The 20901-nt window shown below is 44.2% G+C and overlaps 1 protein-coding gene across 2 annotated transcripts; it reads left to right on the top strand.

The window, feature by feature from the left end:
• Positions 1–203: 203 nt before the first annotated feature.
• Positions 204–19711, top strand: GCM1 (glial cells missing transcription factor 1). 2 transcript variants are annotated; one of them, XM_044237739.1, is made up of 6 exons: positions 204–291; positions 2979–3194; positions 14319–14571; positions 15508–15620; positions 16583–16714; positions 18614–19711. In XM_044237739.1, the coding sequence occupies exons 2-6, from the start codon at positions 3102–3104 to the stop codon at positions 18929–18931; spliced, it is 909 nt and encodes a 302-aa protein (XP_044093674.1). In that variant the 5' UTR covers positions 204–291; positions 2979–3101; the 3' UTR covers positions 18932–19711. The 2 variants fall into 2 exon arrangements, with proteins under 2 accessions (XP_044093674.1, XP_044093664.1); XM_044237729.1 differs by having other exon boundaries at positions 18194–19711.
• The last annotated feature ends 1190 nt before the right edge of the window (positions 19712–20901 follow it).

Genomic DNA, 20901 nt, shown 5'->3' with positions numbered 1-20901 from the left:
CAGGTGAACAATAGAATGCCCCTCACATTGCTGGCGTTCTGGGGACAATTGCGCTGGTTAAGTGACTGCCTGCGTCACTCTTCCCTGGCCCAAGCCCTTAAGTCCATCCCAAGCGCAGAGCATCTAGATTTTGATTGGATTTTTGCCAGACCTCATTAGCATAGTGTACCTTGACCTGGATTAGGGAACTGTAGCTTCTGCTTAGAAAATGACCAGAACCTGCTGGGACCTGAACCAGAGATGAGATTTTTATGACACAGTGTTGTCTGCATCTCCATAAGAAGTCAGAAGGTAAGGAAGCCAGAAATACCAGGGCGAGGCCAATGTAAGGAATATGCTAATAGCGATCCCATTCCTACAGGATTTCAGTTCTACTTGAAATGATGAAATGATGAAATTTAAATACATTTTGCCCCAAGTTGCTTAAATAAAAAAAAAGGAAATCTTTACAAATTAAGTTTTTTAATTCTGGAGAAAAACTGAATTATTTATTTTCTAAGGGCTGCGAACAGTTCCTGTGTTTTGTTCTTAACTTTCAGGGAAATACTAAACTAAGGTTTGTTCATTTGGCAACAATTTATAACTGAGAAAATAAAAAATGAAATCTTCGTGCAGCAAGAATTTTTATTCCTCTCCCCTTAGTTTAAAAACAAAAGAGTTATGTCTGTGTTGTTTAAAAAAATGCTTAGGAATTTTTGAGATATGACTCTTGTTATTCAAGGTCTTAAAAAAAAAAAAAAGAGAGAAAAGCTCAGTCTGTCCCAATGAGCTACAACAAGTTTTAGACCATCTGAGTTACTGTTGGTAATGCTCAAGAGAGGTAACCCCAATAAAGCTGTTACCATCAGGTCACCACACGATCTCTGTGTCTTGTAGACTTGGAATCAAAATCTGAATTCGGGTCAGTCTGTAGCAGCACTTCTTCAGCAACTCAATGTTATTTCCCAAACATAGAGTTTGATTTAGAACTCCTGGGGATTTAACCTTGCATGGCAGTGTTTGAAACAGGGGTGATGGACTTCATGCTGTTTGAATCTTTGACCACTAGGTTGTAGTTGAGTGTGGTAGGGGGATAAGGGGTGAAAGGACCCCTATTAGCTTATTATCTAAGGGTCATACGTTCGGGTCAGCAGTCTTCTAGATTCATATACTTGCCCTCAGATCTCAGTGACTGACAAGTGTTAGGGTTATATAAAGAAACGTGACTAAGGAACGGAGCCCATGGCACTTCCTCAGTTGGAGACTATTAAACTAACTCATAGTTCAGGTTTACTATTAAGTTGTCTTATGTAACATCATTATGTCCCTTGTTTTTACAAGAGTCACCAGCAAATGGAGATTGCACGCATACTAACATGTTTTACTTTGTGTTCTACTAATACGCACATTTCATCTGCAGAAGGATCGGTTTTTTTCCTCAGAGTAGAACATTTCCTTTCTTCTCCTTCCTTCCTTCCTTTCTTTCTTTCTTTTCCTCCTCCTTTTTTCTTTTTTTTTTTTTTCTTTTTTGGCTAAATCTCCTTGAACCAGTTAGGATTAGAAACCAGAGTGGTATTTCTCATGGGGGAGGAAATTTAGTGTGCAAGCATTTTTGAATTCTATCATTTATATAATACGATTTAATCAGAGCAAAATGAGATAGAATCTCCGGTGCGGGGGAAGAGGGGGAGGGAAGAGGGAGATTTTTATTAGAAAATCTTGAAGGGTACTTTTGAGTTAAAGTCAGAAAACAATATTTTTATTTAAAAAATTTTTTATTTTATAACATTCTTTTTATTTTATTTTTAACATAAAATGTGGTATTTGTTTCATGGATACAGGTCTGTGATTCATCAATCCTACACAACACCCAACACTTCCCACACACATAACCCTCCTCAGTGTCCATACCCCAGCCATCCCATCCCTCCCACCTCCCCAGCAACCCTCAGTTTCCTGAGATTAAGAGTTTCTTATGGTTTGTCTCCCTCTCTGGTTTCATCTTGTTTCATTCTTTCCTTTCTTCCCCTATGAACCTCTGCCTTGAAGAAGTACTATTTTAAAGCAGTAGTTCTCAAACAGTTCTGCCCCTTCCAGGGGACATCTGGCCATGTAGGGAGACATTTTTGGTTGTCACAACAAATGATTTGTTGCTACTGACACTTAATGGTCAGAGACCAAGGATGCTGCTAGATGTCCTACAGCGCACAAGATAACCTCCCACAGCAAAAAAATTGTCAGATCCTGGGGCTCCTGGGTCGCTCTATCGGTTAAGTGTCTGCCTTCTGCTCAGGTCGTGATCCCAAGGTCCTAGGATCGAGCCCCACATCGGGCTCCCTGCTCGTTGGAAAGCCTGCTTCTCCCTCTCCCACTGCCCCTGCTTGTGTTCCCTCTCATGCTCTCTCTTTCTCTGTCAAATAAATAAATAAAATTTCTGAAAAAATTACCAGGTCTAAAGTGTTAATAATGTCCAGGTTTGAGAGGGAATCTGATTTGAGGCTATCCATTAATAATATTTGAAGATACAGTATGCACTGGTTTATTGAGAAGATAAAAATTCATCTCTGGCAATTTAGATTTAAAAAGTACTTCTGGATACATTTGGTTGTGATGTTTCCCACTTCTGACTTGAACCACACATGTGTTGGCTAGTGTACACAGGTAAGTCTATGAAAACAGCTCCAAGCCAGCTCTCCCTCTTGCCCCAAGGTATATGGAGGACAGTGTTCTAACCATTGGCTTCAGGTGACCATGGTCCCCACTCTGGCATTCCCAGCCTGGGCCTAGCCAGGAAAAGGGCGACCCCAACCCAGTGAGCGTGGTACTTCTGACTCCCCATGGTTGAGCTTTATTGTCACAAGATCACTAATGACTTCTACATTGTGTTTTTATTTTGTATGTTGGTGCTTGCAAAAATGTCAATGAAACAGGTTTTTCTGGCAGGCGAGTACTGATTTTTATCTCTTTAACGGTCAGTATTACTATCACTTATTTTTTAGTGTCAGAAAACAGTCTCCAGTTCTAAGCTGCTGAGTCAAGAGTGGATTGATCCGACTGTAGGAAACGCCTTTGAGAAGCAGATTCCTCACCATTTCTGTGGGAAATTGGGTAGACGGAACCCTATGGATGACCTGACTGTCATGGCGCCTGAAGACCTTGATTCCGAGGACAAGGAGGTGTTAAGCTGGGATATTAACGATATGAAACTGCCACAGGTACGTACTTACATAAGAGTCTGCCTTCAGCCTTTGACTCTGAAGCCTTAACTTGTTACATTCTGGAAGGAAATTGTTGAGGGGCCAAGCTGGGGAAATTCCTATCCTGCAGAGCTTCGGCTGGGCATCTAACTGAGGAATTTTAAGAGGAGATGCCATGACCTAGAATTGGAGTGGGTCTTTACCTGGTGACACCACCCCTCGCCCTACAAGAGTTACAACTGAAACAAAGAAAATGCTGCTTCCCTTCTCTTTTCCAAGTTTGGCTTGGCTCCTGTTGCACCTACCCCAGCTAGCTGGTAGAATAAAGTTGATGATAAGTTATTTGCAAATAGGTTGACTCTGCACAGTGCACAGATTCCCAGAAAGCCTTATTTGCTATATAGTAATGGGTTTTAAATTTTTTTTTTAAAGATTTTACTTACTTATTTGACAGAGAGCACAGGCAGGTAGAGTAGCAGGCAGAGATAGGGAGAGAATCAGACTTTCCGCCAAGCGGGGATTTCCCATTTAGGACTCGATCTTGGGACTGACTCCGGGATCATGACCTGAGCCGAAGGCAGTTGCTTAACCAACTGAGCCACCCAAGTGCCCCAATATAGTAATGGTTTTAAATTAAATCTATAACTGGAATGTCCAAATGATAGTTCTCTTATGGGCCAGAGCAACTCTTCTAGAACTTGTGTAAGTAAGATGGGGTGAATATACACAGGGCTGTTTTCCAGCCACAGAGAGACTGTTTCATATTTTCTTTACCTTCATTTTTGGCATTTGACTTTTTAACTCTTAATTTGGTGGAAAATATTAATTGTGTAAAACTGACCTCCCCTGACTCCCTTTCTGGCATTCCAAGGATATTTTCACTGAAGTTGTTGGAAAGGGTATTGGGAAGGCAGGGTGGAGATCACCAGTACTGTTTAATGAAAAGGTCAAGTTAGTCTGCCTGACTCTGGGGAACAAATTTGTTTTTTTACCAAGGCAGGGCAGTAGAAATGAGATTCCACAGTCTCAGTTTAAAACCATTCCAGTTTTCATTCTCATGAAGACTTCCAGATCATTTCAAATTTCACTCTAATGAAGGTTTTTTTTGTTTCTCTGTTTTCTCTTAAATTCCTACCTATGTTAGCTCTCAGTAGGTCTTAGAAGAGCTGGAAGTCAAAAAGTGTACCCTGGGGGCGCCTGGGTGGCTCAGTGGGTTAAGCCTCTGCCTTCGGCTCAGGTCATGATCCCAGGGTCCTGGGATCGAGCCCCACTTCGGGTTCTCTGTTCAGCAGGGATCCTGCTTCCTCCTCTCTCTCTGTCTGCCTCTCTGCCTACTTGTGACCGAGCCGAAGGCAGAGGTATCAACCCACTGAGCCACCCAGGCATCCCTTGAGCAGGGGTTTTAATGGGGTTTGAGAACCCTCTGAAGCGGCAGGTAACACTGTCTACAGCATGCATTTTTTTCTTCTGGGACCAAGGACCATATCATTCATCAGATCTGTAAACAAAAGAAAGGAAACACCAGGGACGCCTGGGTGGCTCAGTTGGTTAAGCGTCTGCCTTCAGCTCAGGTTGTGATCCCAGGGTCCTGGAATCAAACTCTGCATTGGGCCCCCTGCTCTGCAGAGAGCCTGCTTTTCCCTCTTCCTCTGCCAATTGCTCTGCGTGCATGTGCTCTCTCTCTCTGTCAAACACACAAATAAATAAAATCTTTTAAAAAAAGAAAGGAAGCACCACTTCTCTGGAGGAAAACTCGGTACTCATGAAAGTTCACTTTCCATTATGAATTTTCAAAAACAAAAGCATTCTCAGTTTCCCAAGACATTGCATTCAGAAATTTACAAAAATACACAATGTAGTTTTGAAAATGTGTCACTTATAGTAATCAAAAAGTAGGATTGCTCCTGGAAATAACTTAGTGAACTTCAGCAAGTGCCCTTGTAAATATCCCGGGGTAATGATTAAAAGTGCAGTGCCTATGGGGCACCTGGGTAGCTCAGTCAGTTAGGCCTCTGACTCTTGGTTTTGGCTGGGGTGGTGATGTCAGGGTTGTGAGATCGAGCCATGCGTTTTCTCTCTCTCTCTCTCTCTCAAAAAAAAAAGAAAGAAAGAAAGAAAAGAAAAGGGAAAAAGTGTCATGTCCCTTTAATATTTTCTAAGCAGAGACACCACCATCCTGATCAGGGTTTGTGCTGGCTCTGGAATCGTATCCCGAACCATTTGAGGTGAAAAATAAAAGGGTCTTGGAAAGATTTCCAAGCTGATTAGGTTGTATATTTTGTGAGTATTTCAAGGCCGAGTGGTTGGACTGTGTACGCCAGGGTACAGGGACAAAACCCCGGCTTGGAATTCCAGTTCTGCCTCTTTTTAATCTGTAAAGCCTTAGGGAGTTGTTTACCTTTACTGAGACTCCTTTTCCTCTTCTGAAAATAAGGTGGCTGCACAGACAGGTCTAAGTTCTGGGACCTCAGTAGGAAAGCAGCCTGCCGGCTAGAACTGTCAGCCCGGCGTTAACACAGCACCTGACCTACATTAACAGCAGTTGATAGGTGTGAAAGTCACTCGCGAATGGCTCCACTGCTTTCAATCTGTGTGACTCTAAAGAGACCATTTTTTAAAAAAAGAGATTTTTATTTATTTATTTGACAGACAGAGATCAAAAGTAGGCAGAGAGGCAGGCAGAGGGAAAGCTGGGGAAAACAGGCTCCCTGCTGAGCAGAGAGCCCCAGGCGGGACTCGAACCCAGGACCCTGAAGGCAGAGGCTTTAACCCACTGAGCCACCCAGGCGCCCCTGAACAAGCCATTTTGAAGTCTCAGTTACCTCCTCGGTAAAAGGAAAATCGAAATTCCTTACGCAAGCCGCTTAGAGCCCTGTTTGCCAAAGTATGTTCTGTGGACTGTGCGTGACGCGGCATTTTTGTAGGTGTTGTAAGGAAAAACAGAAGCCCTGGGTTCAACGAAGTTAAACAGATTTCTTTGCGTGGACCGGAGACTTCCATCCACGTCTGTGTTGGCGGTGCTCCCAAGAGAAGGCGGTGTCAGGCTCTGTGGCTCTGACTTGTTTTTGACCCTAAGTCCTCTCTGAAGATCCCCTCAGGCAATTCATGTTCTCAGACTACCTGTTTGGGCACCAAAAAAAATCCGGTTTGAAGGATCAGATGCAATTGCTTGTTACTGTTGTAAATTTGGTACAAGGAATTCAGAGTTTGTTTTTTCCTAATTTTGTGTTCTTGCCAGGATGACTACTTCCACAGTGTGTTGGCAAATTCTGGCAACTGGTAGACCCATTTCTTTACTGCTAATCTGCTCACATGCTTCAGAATTTGAGATGAGCCGCCGAGTGCTGAATGCATGTTCCATGCCCTGAAATTCTGTAGCCCCTTGCACATCTCAATCATGCCAAGATTTATGGGCTCGTTTTGCCAATAGTGAATGCTCATATCCTCATTAGGACATTAGATGTTCCGTGGGGCGCCTGGGTGGCTCCGTTGGTGAAGCATCCGACTCTTGATTTTGGCTCAGGTCATGATCTTAGGGTTGGGAGGTAGAGCCCCGTGCTGAGCATGGAACATGCTTGGGATTTTCTCTCTCTCCTTCCTCTGCCCCTCCCCTGCTTGCTTGCCCTCTCGGTCAAATAAATTAAATTAAATAATTAAATTAAATTAAATTTTAAAAAGACCCAAACATTTCTGAGTGACGACAATCTATCAGACACTACATCAGGCTCTGGGATATGGGGGCCATGAAGCTATGCTAACTTTCATGGATGGGCTCATGATCTTTTGGGCAAATGGAATAAGGTCCATGCCTGAATGGAGAGTCTGTGTCATGCAGAAAAATGCTGGAGGTCCTTGCAAGAGGACATATGTAATTCAGCGTGCCTTGGACATGGGGATCAAGATGGCTTCTGGCAAAGGGCTTTCTCGGAGCAATGCCTTGTAAAATGTAAAAGGGGGAAGCAAACAAGACCATCAAGGCAGAACAGGGCACCAGAGTCCAAAAGCTATTCAGCCTCTACATTTGAGGGAGCTTGTGCACAGGCATCCAGCAGGGTTGGCAGGGAGATGGGGGAGGCTACTGGCTGGAAAGGCGGTTTGGAAGCTGACTATCTTAAGAGGATTCAGTTATTTTCTAGGAATAGGGTAGTTACTAGGCTTATGGGGCCAGATAGAATCGTGATTGGATCTGGGGCTCAAAGTCCTCTTGCTCTGGCTAAGTCATCCCTCCCCTCTATTTGTTTCATGTGGGCTTCCTCCTTCTCTCAGCTGCATGTTAGATCTTTATAAATCTTCCTTTCACTTGCTTCTGGTCCCTTCTCTAAGGATGGTCATTTTGACACCCTTTCTCCATAATCCAGCCCCCAGGGAGCCAGCCCTGAACCGTAGGCACTCAACTTACTCAAAACTACCATTGATAAAAATCTCAGACCAGTGTGGTGTACCAGTTTGCTTTCCATTTTTATTCCCCTTATATTTTCATTTTACATTTTCATTTTCATTTTAAAGGTGCAACTATAATTGCATTAGAGTTTGCTTGACCCAAGCAGAAAATGTCTGGTGTTGGTTTAGTCTTTCTTACATTAAAAATGTTTATTACAAGTTCACGGAAAGGGCCACAATCTCATTAATACTGACTGTAACTCTTGGCAGCTTTGAACAGCTAAGAAAGTGCTTTTTTTCTTTTTCTTGTTTGGAAATTGGGAAAGAATTAATTCTTTTTCTTCCTAAGTAGCACCCACTTTGGCAGGACGCTGAGAACACCTGTTCTGTTCCTAACACCAGCCAGTTTCTCTGAGTACAAGTACAGAGTGTACTCAGAAGCACCATTGCAGACAAACCCTGAATCATTTGGTTCCTAAGTATGCAGTTTAAACCTGTGGCCGGGGTGCCTGGTTGGCTCAGTCAGTAGAGCATGCAACTCTTGATCTCAGGGTTATAAGTTGAAGCCCCATGTTGGGCATAGAGCTTACTTTAAAAATAGTAAAAAAAGTTAAATAAAAAAACAGCAAACCATGGCCAAAGCCACACCAAGCCATTAACTCAAAAAATTCCAAGCTTTAAGTATATTCTTTTCTAGAGAAAAGATAAATATACATAGTCTAAACATAAATACAGGTCAGCCTAAAACCTGGTGAGTCAACCACAAAGAACCCATGTCTCCAGTTAGTTAATTTCCTGGACCATGATTTTAGCCAGCAGGGTTGCCTTTGCCTCAGACTTCAAAGAGAAGGTGAATTTTGGAGCTCTTCAGTGAGTTCAGGTGTGGCTAAAAGTAATCACAATGAGCCAGGAGTAATCAGATGTGTCTTGGTGCTGAAGAGCCAACAGGTAAACCAGATTCTGGGTTTCTTGTCAGTTATTATCTGCCTGCGTGATCAGGTCACATTATTGTTGGTCTAACAGGTACACCTATGACTTTGTCCTTCTTGCCAGCGTTCCCCTTGATGTCAAGGTCATTTGAACTTCCTGGGACAGCTCCACCTATATTGGGCTCCCTTGGTCATTGAATCCCCACTACTGGAGATAGAATCATTCTGCCACCCCGGACTCTTGTTGGGATGGGGACATTATTGCATCTGTGGTAGGAGAAACTGTCTTCTGGGTGCCTGCCGGGAGGTTCTTTGCCTAGCCAAGTAGAGTGGAAAGGGAAGGAAGAAGAGTAGAGAGAAGCAAGCAATGGAGAGTTTAAAAACAGGAGAACTCCAGCCGATCTTAGTGTTGTCTGAACAAATAAGGACATTTTTTAAAAAAGATTTTATTTATTTATTTGACAGACGAGATCACAAGTAGGCAGAGAGGAGGAAACAGGCTCCCTGCGAGCAGAAAGCCCAACACGGGGCTCGATCCCAGGACCCTGGGACCATGACCTGAGCCGAAGGCAGAGGCTTTAACCCACTGAGCCACCCAGGCACCCCAAGGACATTTTTGTTTTGAATTTTGATCCTTTAACAAAGGAAATTGCAATATTAGCCCTTGTAAGGAGTCACTCTTGAGTTAACTCAGAAGCATTTTGTTGAGCTGAATTTCTTCTTTGAGACCACGTGGGTTTGGTTTTCTGTTGGCGCAGAAGAGATAAGTTCCTGAAACCAAAATGCTGGTTGAATTGTTTTTTTTTTTCTGTGTTCCATAAGTAACATGTCATTTTTTTCCTCTATCTGATTTGTTCAAAGGTATATCTGTATGCCCTCCCTGTTTTATTTGGAAACATTTATTTATAAAGAAGCTATTCTTTTATTTTTTTTTTTTTTTAGATTTTGTTTTTATTTATTTGACAGACAGAGATCACAAGTAAGCAGAGAGGCAGGCAGAGAGAATGGGGAAAGGAGTCTCCCCGAGGAGCAGAGAGCCTGATGGGGGGCTCAATCCCAGGACCCTGAGATCATGACCTGAGCCAAAGGCAGAGGCTTAACCCACTGAGCCACCCAGGCACCCCGAATTAAGCTATTCTTAGCATTAAAGAAAAATGCAGATAATTGCTTTGTATGAGAGTGGATTATATGCTAGGTGAAATCCATTTTAATATAATCAAAGTAGTGTAGGTGTTTTGATGCCTTATTTCACAATTTTCTTTTTCATTTTATTAGTTTTGTTTTAATAGTACATACTTAATTTTTAAGGGACCCTATTAGAATTTCAGGTAGTTAAGTAAAGCAGAATAAGGAAGATTGGGTGCTTTAGGGTTCCATGGAGTTGCAGAGATTTTGAGTGAGTTAGAGGATTAGGTCTCTTAGTAAAAAAAATTACAGAAGTCATAGAAATGTTAAACCCCCAGTGATGTTACCCCTTGAGATTATAAAATATAAATTCGTTAGATTTCCTGTTGGAAACCTGAAGAATATTCCCTTTAAATTATAAACTTCTTAACCGAGAGGAAAAACAAAGTTACTCATGAAAAGTTAGAAATTAAAATAAACACAAGATCAGGAAAGAAGAAAACATTTTATGGAGATCCGCTAAGCGAGATTAAGAAATGATTATTCTTTCTTTTTAAATTTCACCTCTTTAGTGCCTTGAATTTACAAGGCCTTCGGAAGTCACTGTCATTCATTTGACACCTCGGTTCCTCTGCATTATGGGAATCTAGGTTTTGTCTTAATTTCAATGTCAAACGATGTCAGAGATTCCACTAAGCATCCAAATCAAAAGATTGGGCATAGAGAAGAGCTTGATATGAACACATTTACTCCTAGGAATTTTCTCAAGTTAATATGTTATCAGAATTATTACTGCATTACTGATGGAACTGGAAATGTAGGCAGCCAGTGAAGAGGCTGCTGGGAAGAAAAAAAAAAAAGGCTTAAAACATGGTCAAATGTAGGGGCACCTGGCTGGCTCAGTCAGAAGAACATGTGACTCTTGATCTGGAGATCTCGGGTTCGAGCCCCACACTGGGTATAGAGGCTACAAAAAAAAAAAAAAAAAAAAAAACTTTAAAAAAAAAAACGACAGATAATATTTTCAAATGTAAAAAATACTATAATCCCTGAAGCACCTGGCTGGCTTAGGTTTGAGAATGTGACTCTTAATCTCAGGGTTGTGAGTTCAAGTCCCACATTGGGTGTGGAGCCTACTTAAAAAAATAAATAAATAAAATATTTCTTAAAAAGAAAAGAAAATATTGTAAGCCCTAAAATAAACCTCAACAATGTTAAAATAGTTAAAATACAGTGTTCTCTAGCGATGGTAGAACCAGCCTAGAAATTAATAGCAAAGGGCAGCGGGGAAATATGCACATACATGGCAAATAAACAGTATATTTGTAAGTCAAAAAGGAAGCTTCAATGGGAGATCAAAATATACATTGAACTGAGAGAAAATTGTGGGGAGAAAAGACGATGGCGATCATTTCTTCCTCTGAACCTCTGAGACACGCACATACACCTTCCCCTCCTCGTGGTTCATGGGATTAATGGCGCTGACCACCCTGCAGGGGCTACTCACCTTGAAAATGAAAATCTCCGCTTTTCTTCAAGTCTGCATGGCCCTTGTCTCTGCTACCCTGACAACTGTGCTTTGTGTCTGAATTATTCAAATGCCTCCAATCGATTTTTACAGTCCAAATTGTTAAAGGTCCACATGTTAGTGTTTGAACCCACATTTTTCTTATTTCAGAAGATAAAATATTTTGCTTCTTGGGGCGTTTCTGTGACTACAGAAAATAAGAAGGCATTGCTTAGAGCCTTAGGTCAGAAGGCAGAGAAGAGAAGACAAGGTGTGTGGAGGAAGCAGGAAGGGGACTGGCTGCCTGAGGTGAATCTTAGCCAGCTCGGAAATCCCAGGGAATTGGGAGAGGGAGGGAAAGAGCTGGAAAAAGCAGATGGTCCACTCAGCATCTTGGCGTGGCCGCGCCTGTTTCCCGGAAGCTCTGCTCTAGCTGCCTGACAGACCACAGGGGCCTTTTGCAGACAGCACACGCCCTCCTCCATTTCCCTTCTTACCTCACAGTAGTTACAGTTAGGCACATGAAGGGTTCCCCTGAGCCATTACTCTGAGAAAGAAGGCTGTGGAGTCAGTTATTCCAGTCTTTGCTTTAGAGGGGCTTGGACTCCCATCTTGGGTTTGGTTTGACAAGGTTTAAAGCACGAAGTGCCCTCTCTGTGGGTCTTCTCCCTCCTGAAAGCCGTTGGCTCTTAAAACCGCATTGGCTGCTTGTAGTCCTGGATCTGGTCCTCCAGGCACGGCTTCAGATGTTTTATGTACGTTAACTCATTCAGTCTTCATAACATCCCTGTGAGGTGGGTACTCCTGTCACCTCCATTTTCCAGAGCAGGAAGTGAAGGCACCCAGAGGGCAAGGAACTTGGTTAAGACTTTGTACTGAGGCCGTCTACTTCAGGAGCCGGGCTCTTAACCAGAAGTCAGGAGACTTTCTCTAAAGGGCCAGATAGTCAGTATTTTCAGTTTTATGGGCCATTACAGTCTCTGCTATAATGACTTGACTTGGCTGTAGTAATGTCAAGTATGCATAGACAACACTGAAGTGAATGAGCTTGGCTGTGTTCTAATAAAACTTTATTTACCAAAATTAAAAAAAAAAAAAAGCAATGGTCTGGATTTGACCCATGAGCCCTATATTGCAGAACCCAGCTTTTTTTTTTCTTTTTTTAAAGATTTTACTTATTTATTTGACAGAGAGAGACACCGCAAGAGAGGAAACACAAACAGGAGGAGTGGGAGAGGGAGAAGGAGCCCTTTGGCTAAGCAAGGATCGCGATGTGGGGCTCAGTACCAGGACCCTGGAATTATGACCTGAGCTGAAGGCAGATGCTTAATGACTGAGCCACCCAGGTGTCCCCAGACCCCAGCTCTTAACTGTACCAACACTTCCTCTACCTCATTTATGTTTCCTCAGATCCACCTTAGTTCCCACGACATGCCATTCAAATGGCAGCTATCATTATATCAAACTTAAAGTTTACAACACATCTGCTGTTGATGGTACTTCTTTGAGGAATATTTTATCACTATGTCCATTTTGGAGAAGAGCAAAATGAGGCTTCAGAGATAGTCACTTGCCCAGAGTCTCAAGTTACAAAGCTCTTTGGCACGTTTTAAACTTGAAATCTAACTCAGTAAACACCAGCTTCCCCATGCTGCCCTTCCATCCTGTTGTTAATATTTTCTCTTTTCTTTCTAAAATGCCCCCCCCGCAATATTCTATGCCTGCTTTCTTGTCAGGGAATCAAAAGGAAGGCACCCTGACCTCTCTTTCTGGACCTTCTAGAATCTTCTCTCTGACCTTCTAGAACCTTCTTGATGAAAAATGTTCTTCTGTCATGCCAGGTCTCTGGAGGGTATGGGAATAGACACAGCCTAAGTTTGAGTATGGAGACTGCTTAGCAAATATCATTCTTTTTTTTCTTTTTTTAAGATTTTACTTACTTATTTGACAGAGAGATCACAAGTAGGCAGAGAGGCAGGCAGAGAGGGGGAAACAGGCTCCCCATTGAGCAAAGAGTTTGATGAAGAGCTTCATCTCAGGTCCCTGCGATCATGACCTGAGCCGAAGGCAGAGACTTAACCCACTGAGCCACCCAGGTGCCCAAAGATTGTCATTCCTGAGAATGAAGCAGGATGGGTCAAATGCAGAATCTATGCGCCAAAGGGCCAGAGGAATGGGAGCCTCAACATCAGTGCCTAACATTTATTTAGAGCTTATTCCATGCTAGGTGCTATGCTAAGTATTTTTTTGTATATTATCATATTCTCAGAACCATGCTTAAGGTTGGCAGGTCTTGTTATCCGTATTCTACAGATAAAGAAACAGAAGGACAAGAAGCCCAGTGACAGATGCTGTAAGGATTGAGTGTACTGATGATCTTTCTTACGGAGAGCTTAGATGTTCACGCAGGGTGAATAGTGCTAGTGCTAGTCAAGAACGTAGAACTTTGCAGCCAAAGTAAACTCCCCCTCCTTGTTGGAGGCCCATGGATCTAGAAGTAGAGAAAAAGGAAGAAGTTCTCCCCAGGGGAGAAAGTGGCTATCAGAACCCTCCCAAACCCGGGCTCTCTAGTTTTCCCACTGTTCAGCTCTGGTGACTGCATTCACCTTCCCAATAAGGTAACTAATGTGTTATGAGACATTATCTCACTACCCTGCCACAGAGCACAATCACATTACTTCACCTCAAAAACTCTTCGTGGGAGATGGTCAATAAGTCTTCTCTCCAAAGCCTAGAGAATCATCACATAGTAGAACTCAGGGGAGGTGGGAAGTACTGAATGACAGCCCAGCTTGGTCCAGGGAGCAAACATTCCGTAGACCCGGCAGGCCTATTGGTGTCACTACGCCGAGCTCAGATCCTGCTGTTGGGAGTGAAACGCTGGTTGGTCTTTGCCAAAGGTCTCCACAGCTCTTGGAGGCTAAGACCACTTTCACATCTAAGAACAGTTGTGTGTGTGTGTGTGTGTGTGTTTTAAGATTTTACTTACTTATTTGAGAGAGAGAGAGCATGAGATGGGGTGGGGCAGAAGGAGAAGCAGACTTCGCGCTGAGCAGGGAGCCCAACACAGGGCTCTGGCCAGGACCCTGCGATCATGACGTGAGCCGGAGGCAGACGCTTAACCGACAGAGCCGTGCAGGCACCCTACACCATTGTGTTGTCTCACTTAAAATACAGCAGCATGCTTTGTGTCTCTAACAGAATGTGAAAAAGACCGACTGGTTTCAGGAATGGCCCGACTCCTACGAGAAGCACATCTACAGCTCAGAGGACAGGAACGCACAGCGGCACCTGAGCAGCTGGGCCATGCGCAACACCAACAACCACAACTCCCGCATCCTCAAGAAGTCCTGCCTGGGCGTGGTGGTGTGCAGCCGCGACTGCTCTGCCGAGGAGGGCCGCAAGGTCTACCTGCGACCCGCCATCTGCGACAAAGCCCGGCAGAAGCAGCAGAGTGAGTAGCATTGGGGGCACAGCGAGGAAGCTGGCGTCCAGCAGCCTCCTCACCCCTCGGGGTCTGCCCTGTGGTTCTCCCCGTGCCCAGAGCACCCACCAACAAAACCACTTCCTTGGGTTAAGGCCCCTGACTCAAGGCTTCTGTTCAAAAGCATAGGTATCACTTAGGGGACTCATACTAGTTCATCAGGGGACCCACATAAAGTCTAGGAGAACATTTTTGATCACACGTGACATCTTGGGGAATGGGTCCCCCCCCCTGCCCTCACCCAGGAGCTCAGTGAATGGTTTGGTCTGGAGTGGGAGCAGTGGGACGAAGTTTTGAGATTCGACTCCAGTCCATGCCATTTAGGTCCATGCCATAGTCGGGTTCATTGTGTTCCTCTTTATCACGTCCATCGGATTGTGAAACAGATGCATCCAGCATTCCCCTGTGCCCTGCCCGCTTCGGACCTCAAGTTATTTCATGTTCTTTCCTTGTAAGCTGTCTTGAAAACTGGCTCTCCTGAAAGGGTCTGGTCTCAGTCATTTACACTTTAATAAACATTTAGGGGCTGTGCTGCTTCTCTTCTGTGACTTTGCTCCTTGACCCTTAATTCTCACTGGGAAGTGAAGGAATTCTGTCCTCTTCTCTACAAAGAATTTCAGGTCTCAGTAAATAGGGAGGGAGGGATTTTCTGCTCAAAAGAGCTCTCCCTTGACTTGTGAGATATCCCAGTCTGTAGGAAACCGCTTCCTCTGTCCCTGTGTGAGACTGGTCTGGGAGGCTTTGATGGCCAGGCCTCCGGGGGTCAGAGGTAATGCCCAGTGGAAGGGAGCCCAGAATACTGCACCTAGGCCCATTCTCCGCCATCCCAGAGTCAAGTGCCAACTGCGGGGGCTGCACAGACTTGGGACTCCGTAAGCAGGGTCACCTGCTTGTGCTCTCTTACAGGGAAACGCTGTCCAAACTGCGACGGGCCTCTGAAGCTCATTCCTTGCCGAGGCCATGGGGGCTTCCCTGTCACCAACTTCTGGAGGCATGACGGACGCTTCATATTCTTCCAGGTTGGATTTGACTTAGAGTTAGGAGATGCCGTTTTCTCTTTAATTCAAAAAGTGTGTGCAGAGCACAGGGGGAGGTTTCTTACGGGAGATGGGCAGGGGAATGTGAGCCCGTACCAACCCCGAGGCGCGCTCTGGACAAGCAGATGTCTGTACCCACACCTGCACACAGGCGCCAAGACCCGGAGCCCCAGGAGGGGAGTTGGCTGATTCCACCTCGGGCCCCTGGGGGGAGGCACCCTGCAGTAATCTCATTACACTCAGGTGAGCACAGTGCTGCGGCCTGGGGTTGACTTCAACAAACCCACAGTGTGGCTATGCAGGAGTCCTTGAGGGGGCAGTGCTAAAAACAGGATAAAGTCTGGCTTCTGATGGCAGAAGGTCCGTGGTGTGCTGGTCAACCAACCCTCCAGAAAGAAAATATCCCGATGGCTATCGTGGGCCAGCATCTGTGATCCCAGCGGTTCCCATTGTGGCTCATCTCCAGCTGCCAGCCAGCTCCCAGAATTCCCGAGCGTTCTATAGCTGGCTCTCAGCTTGGGCAGCTCCAGCATGCTTTGAATTCCGGCTCCCCGCTCATTCATGGGGGGCTAGGGGGAGGAGTGTCCCCTCCATAGCTGGTGCAGTGTCCCCATGCTTCAGTTTCCTACTCTGTAAGCTGGGGCAGTGATAATGGCGGCAGGACTGATGCTGAAGGGTCAGTGAGGTCGTGTGTGTTGCGGCCTCCTCTCACACCGCAGGAAGCACTTTGTAGTGTCTCTTGTTATGGTTGCGAGTGTGACTTCACCAGGTGGGCGAGGGGCACCGTGTTCAAAGGTGGGCAGGAAAGCACGGGACAGGCCGAAGAGGTTTATGAAGTCTTGGGCCAGCAGCAGCACCCGGTCAGGCGGCAGTGCACGGGGTAACATTCTACACACCGTGAGGTCCAGTCTTGCTGTTTATTTTACCTCCTTGTCTCTTGTAAGTCAAAGGGAGAGCACGATCATCCAAAACCAGAAACCAAATTGGAAGCCGAGGCAAGAAGAACAATGAAAAAAGCACACGCAGCGGCATCTGCCTCTGTCCCCTCAAAGCTGAAGGAGAGCCCAGAGACAAAGGTAACCTGTCCCCGTGTGTTCAAAACATATGGCGACTCCCCACACTCATGGTGAGGACAATACCCTTCTCCAGTCCCTCCCCACTGACAGATGAGGTCGAAACCATCCCATCTGGCTCATCCCCCAGAGAAAAGAAATAGAATCGGGTTTTCCTCTTAATTTCTGCCATCTTGTAGCATTCTCAGATACTCTTAAACTTAATGTAATTTTAGAAACATCTTCCCTGCTACAGTTACAAGGAGAGACTTGGATTAGTACTTAACCTCTATTTGGCACTTTATATTTTGGTTCAGAAGTGAACCTAAAGTGTTCTCGGCAAAATACCATTCCAAAATGGGCATTCTTCCCCTAAATAGATTAGCAGACTCAACCCAGAGGAAATAACCAGGAAGTTTCTGAAAACATTGGCCACCTGTGGGGTTGGGGGTTGGAGAGGCCACGCTGTGATGTGAACTGTCTGGCTTTATGGGCATCATATTATAGGTTGGTGGGTTTGTCTGCTTGATAGTGATGCTAATTCCTGTATTTTACTGCTGCTCCGTGCTCCACATTTCTTTTCATGAGGACCGAGATGGAGCCCATGCATCCCTAGAGGTTCAAAATATGCCTTACGTAGAAAAAGAAAATGTCACTTGGGTTGGTTATAGGGACACGTGAGCCCCTGAAACCGAATGGCAGTTTCTTCACCCCTTCTCCCAGCCATGGGACAAGTTGAAGGGCATTTCCTCCCACTCGACCTGGTCATAGTCTCTCTATCCTCACCCTCTTGTTACATAAGCAAGCAGATCACTTAATTCTCAGCCAGTTTTTTTTCCCTGAGATGAATTGGAAAGTAGTATGTATGCTTCCTTTATTTATAGAAATAAAGTTGCTACTTCATTTTCTAGAGGCCCTATTTATGGGTCAACAAAATCCCCCATGAACTTGGAGAAAAGGCTCTTGAGAAGAAAAACAACAGAACAACCCTAGTCTCTCAGACTGCAAACAGTACTAAAAAATAGAAAAGTCAAGGAAGGAAATGACGTGCGTGTGTGTGTGTGTGAGAGAGAGAGAGAGAGAGAGACCGGGTGAGCAAGCAAGACAGAGATCCCCTGAGAGTTAGACTGAGTATAATATAAATCTTTGAAGCTTTAGTTTGATTTTTCTTAAATAGTCTCTTATAAGTTTCTCACAAGGACAGTTACCCTATCAGATTTGTGTTTGAGGATGAACCATTTTCAACACACTCTGCTCAGAGTCAGGGGAGTGACACAGCCCGTGCTGCTGAGTAGGCTGTACAGTGGACCTGGAGGCAACCTTGACTTCTTTCAGACTTTAAGTGCTTGTGGTGAAACCCCACTGTGCGTTTGCGCTTCAAGTATGTGAGGAATGAGGAATGTCGGACAGAGCGCGTATTTGTACAGAGTAACTCTGGGTGCCTGTGGTAGTCGTGTCAATTTGCTTAACTTATTAATGTGAGCTTTTCGCTTTCCTTTCTAGTCTCTTCCAGGTGAAACCCAAAGTTGGGGAAGTTTTCCTTTAACTTGGTCTTTCCAGGAGGGCGTCCAGTTGCCCGGTAGTTACAATGGACGTTTAATAGCTAACACTCCCCAGCAGAAGTCTCTGAATGATTGCTTGTTCTTCTCCAAGAGCTGTTGCTTGGGGGGAACCACTGACCTGGCAGACCCCACTTCCACCTTGGGCCCCGCTAAGCTCTATGACAAATGCAAACTGTCCAGTAGTTGGATCTGTAATGGTGGGGACCTGCTTCATCCTGTTTCCGGAGTCTTCTCTGACTACGGTGATCGGCAAACATGGAATATAAATACTGCCTTGGGGAGACAGTCTCTTAATGACAACTGTTGTCCCAGTTATCCTTTCCCTCTGACCAGCTGGCCTTATGACTTCTCCCCTTCCCAGAGCTCTGCAGAACCCTTTCCCCAGCAGATTCCAGTGGAACCGCCTGTGGCCGAAAGTAGCTGTCGCCCATTATGGCCTAATCCAGGGAGTGAGCTTTATGAAGAGAGGCTGCATGTGGATTTTAACAGCTGCTGCCCTTCCTCCACATGCCACTCACCTCAGGAAGACCCCTTTCTCCTTACCTACGCCTCCCATCCCCACCATCAATATTCATTGACAGGCAAGAGCAGCAAATGGGATTTTGATGAAGACATGAGGGGCGTGGGTTTGGATCATTACAGCAATGAGATGCTTCTCAACCTCTGTCCTTTAAGATGATCCAAACTGAAAACCTTGTACCCTATTAGCAGGACTACAATTTAGTGCAGACTCTCTGGAAAACAGTATGGAAGGTTCCTTAGAAAACTCAAAGTAGAACTACCTGTACTCCCGTGGTCATTGCAGCAGCATTCACAATAGCCAAAGTATGGAAACTGCCTAAGTGTCCATCAGCAGAGGAATGGATAAAATATGGTGTGTGGTGTATATTTATATATATATACACACACATATACAGTGGACTATATTACTCAGCCTCACAAAAGTGAGGAAATCCTACCATTTGCGACAACATGGATGGACCTTGAGGGCATTATGTTAAGTGAAATAAGTCAGACAAAAAAAGACAAATACTGTGAACTCATTTACATATGGAATCTAAAAAAACCCAGACTCATAAAAACAGATCAGATTGGGGTTGCCAGAGGTTACTGGGGGAGGGCGGGAGTCATGGTGGGGAATTGGGTGAAGGCAATCAAAAGATAATGAAACTTCCAGTTTTAAGATAAATGTACATTTATGTAATTTTGGAAGCTGTAATGTACAACATGATGACTCTGATTAGCAATATTGTATTGCATTTTGGGAAGTTGCTGAGAGAGTAGATCTTAAATGTTCCTACAACGGGGAAAAAATGTGTAATTATGTGAAGCAATGGATATTAACTTACTGTGGTAAAAAATTTGGCAGTAAATACATATATCGGGTCATTACGTTTTACATCTTAAACTTACACAATGTTGTATGTTAATTATATCAATAAAACTGGAAGAAAAAAAAGATTACCCAGATTTTTTATAACCATTCAAAAAAACTGTTTTAAGAAATGGCTGAAAAAATTTCTTTGGGCAAGAGCTTTCAGAACATAACCACAGGTAAATCAGAACCAACTGCAACTGTAAATCTGCAACAAGCAGAAGGCATGACTTCCTCTCACAAGTAATTTGGGTCTTCTCTATTCCAGTCCTCTCATCCTTAGCGAGGAATGGAAATTTGTCTGGTCTGTGGTGAGAAATGTCCTCTGCTTTTTCTTCCCCCTCGTTATTGGGGGTGGGGGGGCTCCCGCATCTCCACTGCATTATCTGTTACATTGTCCTTGAATCCTATCAAACAGCAGAGATGGGAAGAGCCCACCTACCTAGGATCTCACCTCTGCCTTCTGAGAAGCTGAAGCTGACGCTGAAGCAACAGGGATAAAGGGTAAAAGAGCTTCACAGGTGTAGAAAGATGAAAGATGAAGCTTCACAGGTGTAGAAAGATGAACCCCTACCACAGAGGGGTTTAATGGCATTGCCTAGTATTAAACCTGTGGGGTTGATTTGTGAACTCTGCACTTTCTGATTGATTTCTAAGACTTGTCAAGACAAGGAATATGACCTGATTCCATCTAAGACAAAGACCAAGACTAAATGGCTGCAGGAGGAAAAAATCCCATCGTGCCAAATGGCTTCCTGCTCTTCCTTCTCACTTTACTTCATGGCCTTCCCCTTCATAAAGGCTTAGTCTCTTATCCCATTTAACTTTGTTTTTATAGTGGCTAAATCAGTGCCAAGTTCCTAATAGGAGCTTGAGAAGTGTTAGCTCAGAAAAGTCCTTGAGTAATGAATGTGGCCATGGTTGGCCAGCCATGTTTGAATTCTAGTTCTTCGCTAAAGAACTTGACAATAAAAGATGACCCTAGACATAAAATCTGGAAAGAACTGCAATAAGCAAATATTTTCCAAAATTAATTATTTTTCTTTCTATTTAAAGAATAACAAATGCACATAATACAAAATTTGGTTGCTGGTCTCCTCCTCAAGGCAATATTGACTCATTTCTTGTCTACCAGAGATAGAGGTATTCTTTGTGTATATAGATGTGTATGTGTGTGTGTATAGTACCATACCAGATTCATTTCTAGCATGGCTTTTGTCATTTTAGGACACAGTCTGGGCTTCAGGTCCTTATAAGCATATAGGACCTTATAA

Source organism: Neovison vison, chromosome 1 (genome assembly GCF_020171115.1).
Source record: "Neovison vison isolate M4711 chromosome 1, ASM_NN_V1, whole genome shotgun sequence".
In the NCBI taxonomy this organism is placed as follows: domain Eukaryota; kingdom Metazoa; phylum Chordata; class Mammalia; order Carnivora; family Mustelidae; genus Neogale; species Neogale vison.
This window is presented reverse-complemented; position numbering and strand designations above follow the sequence as displayed.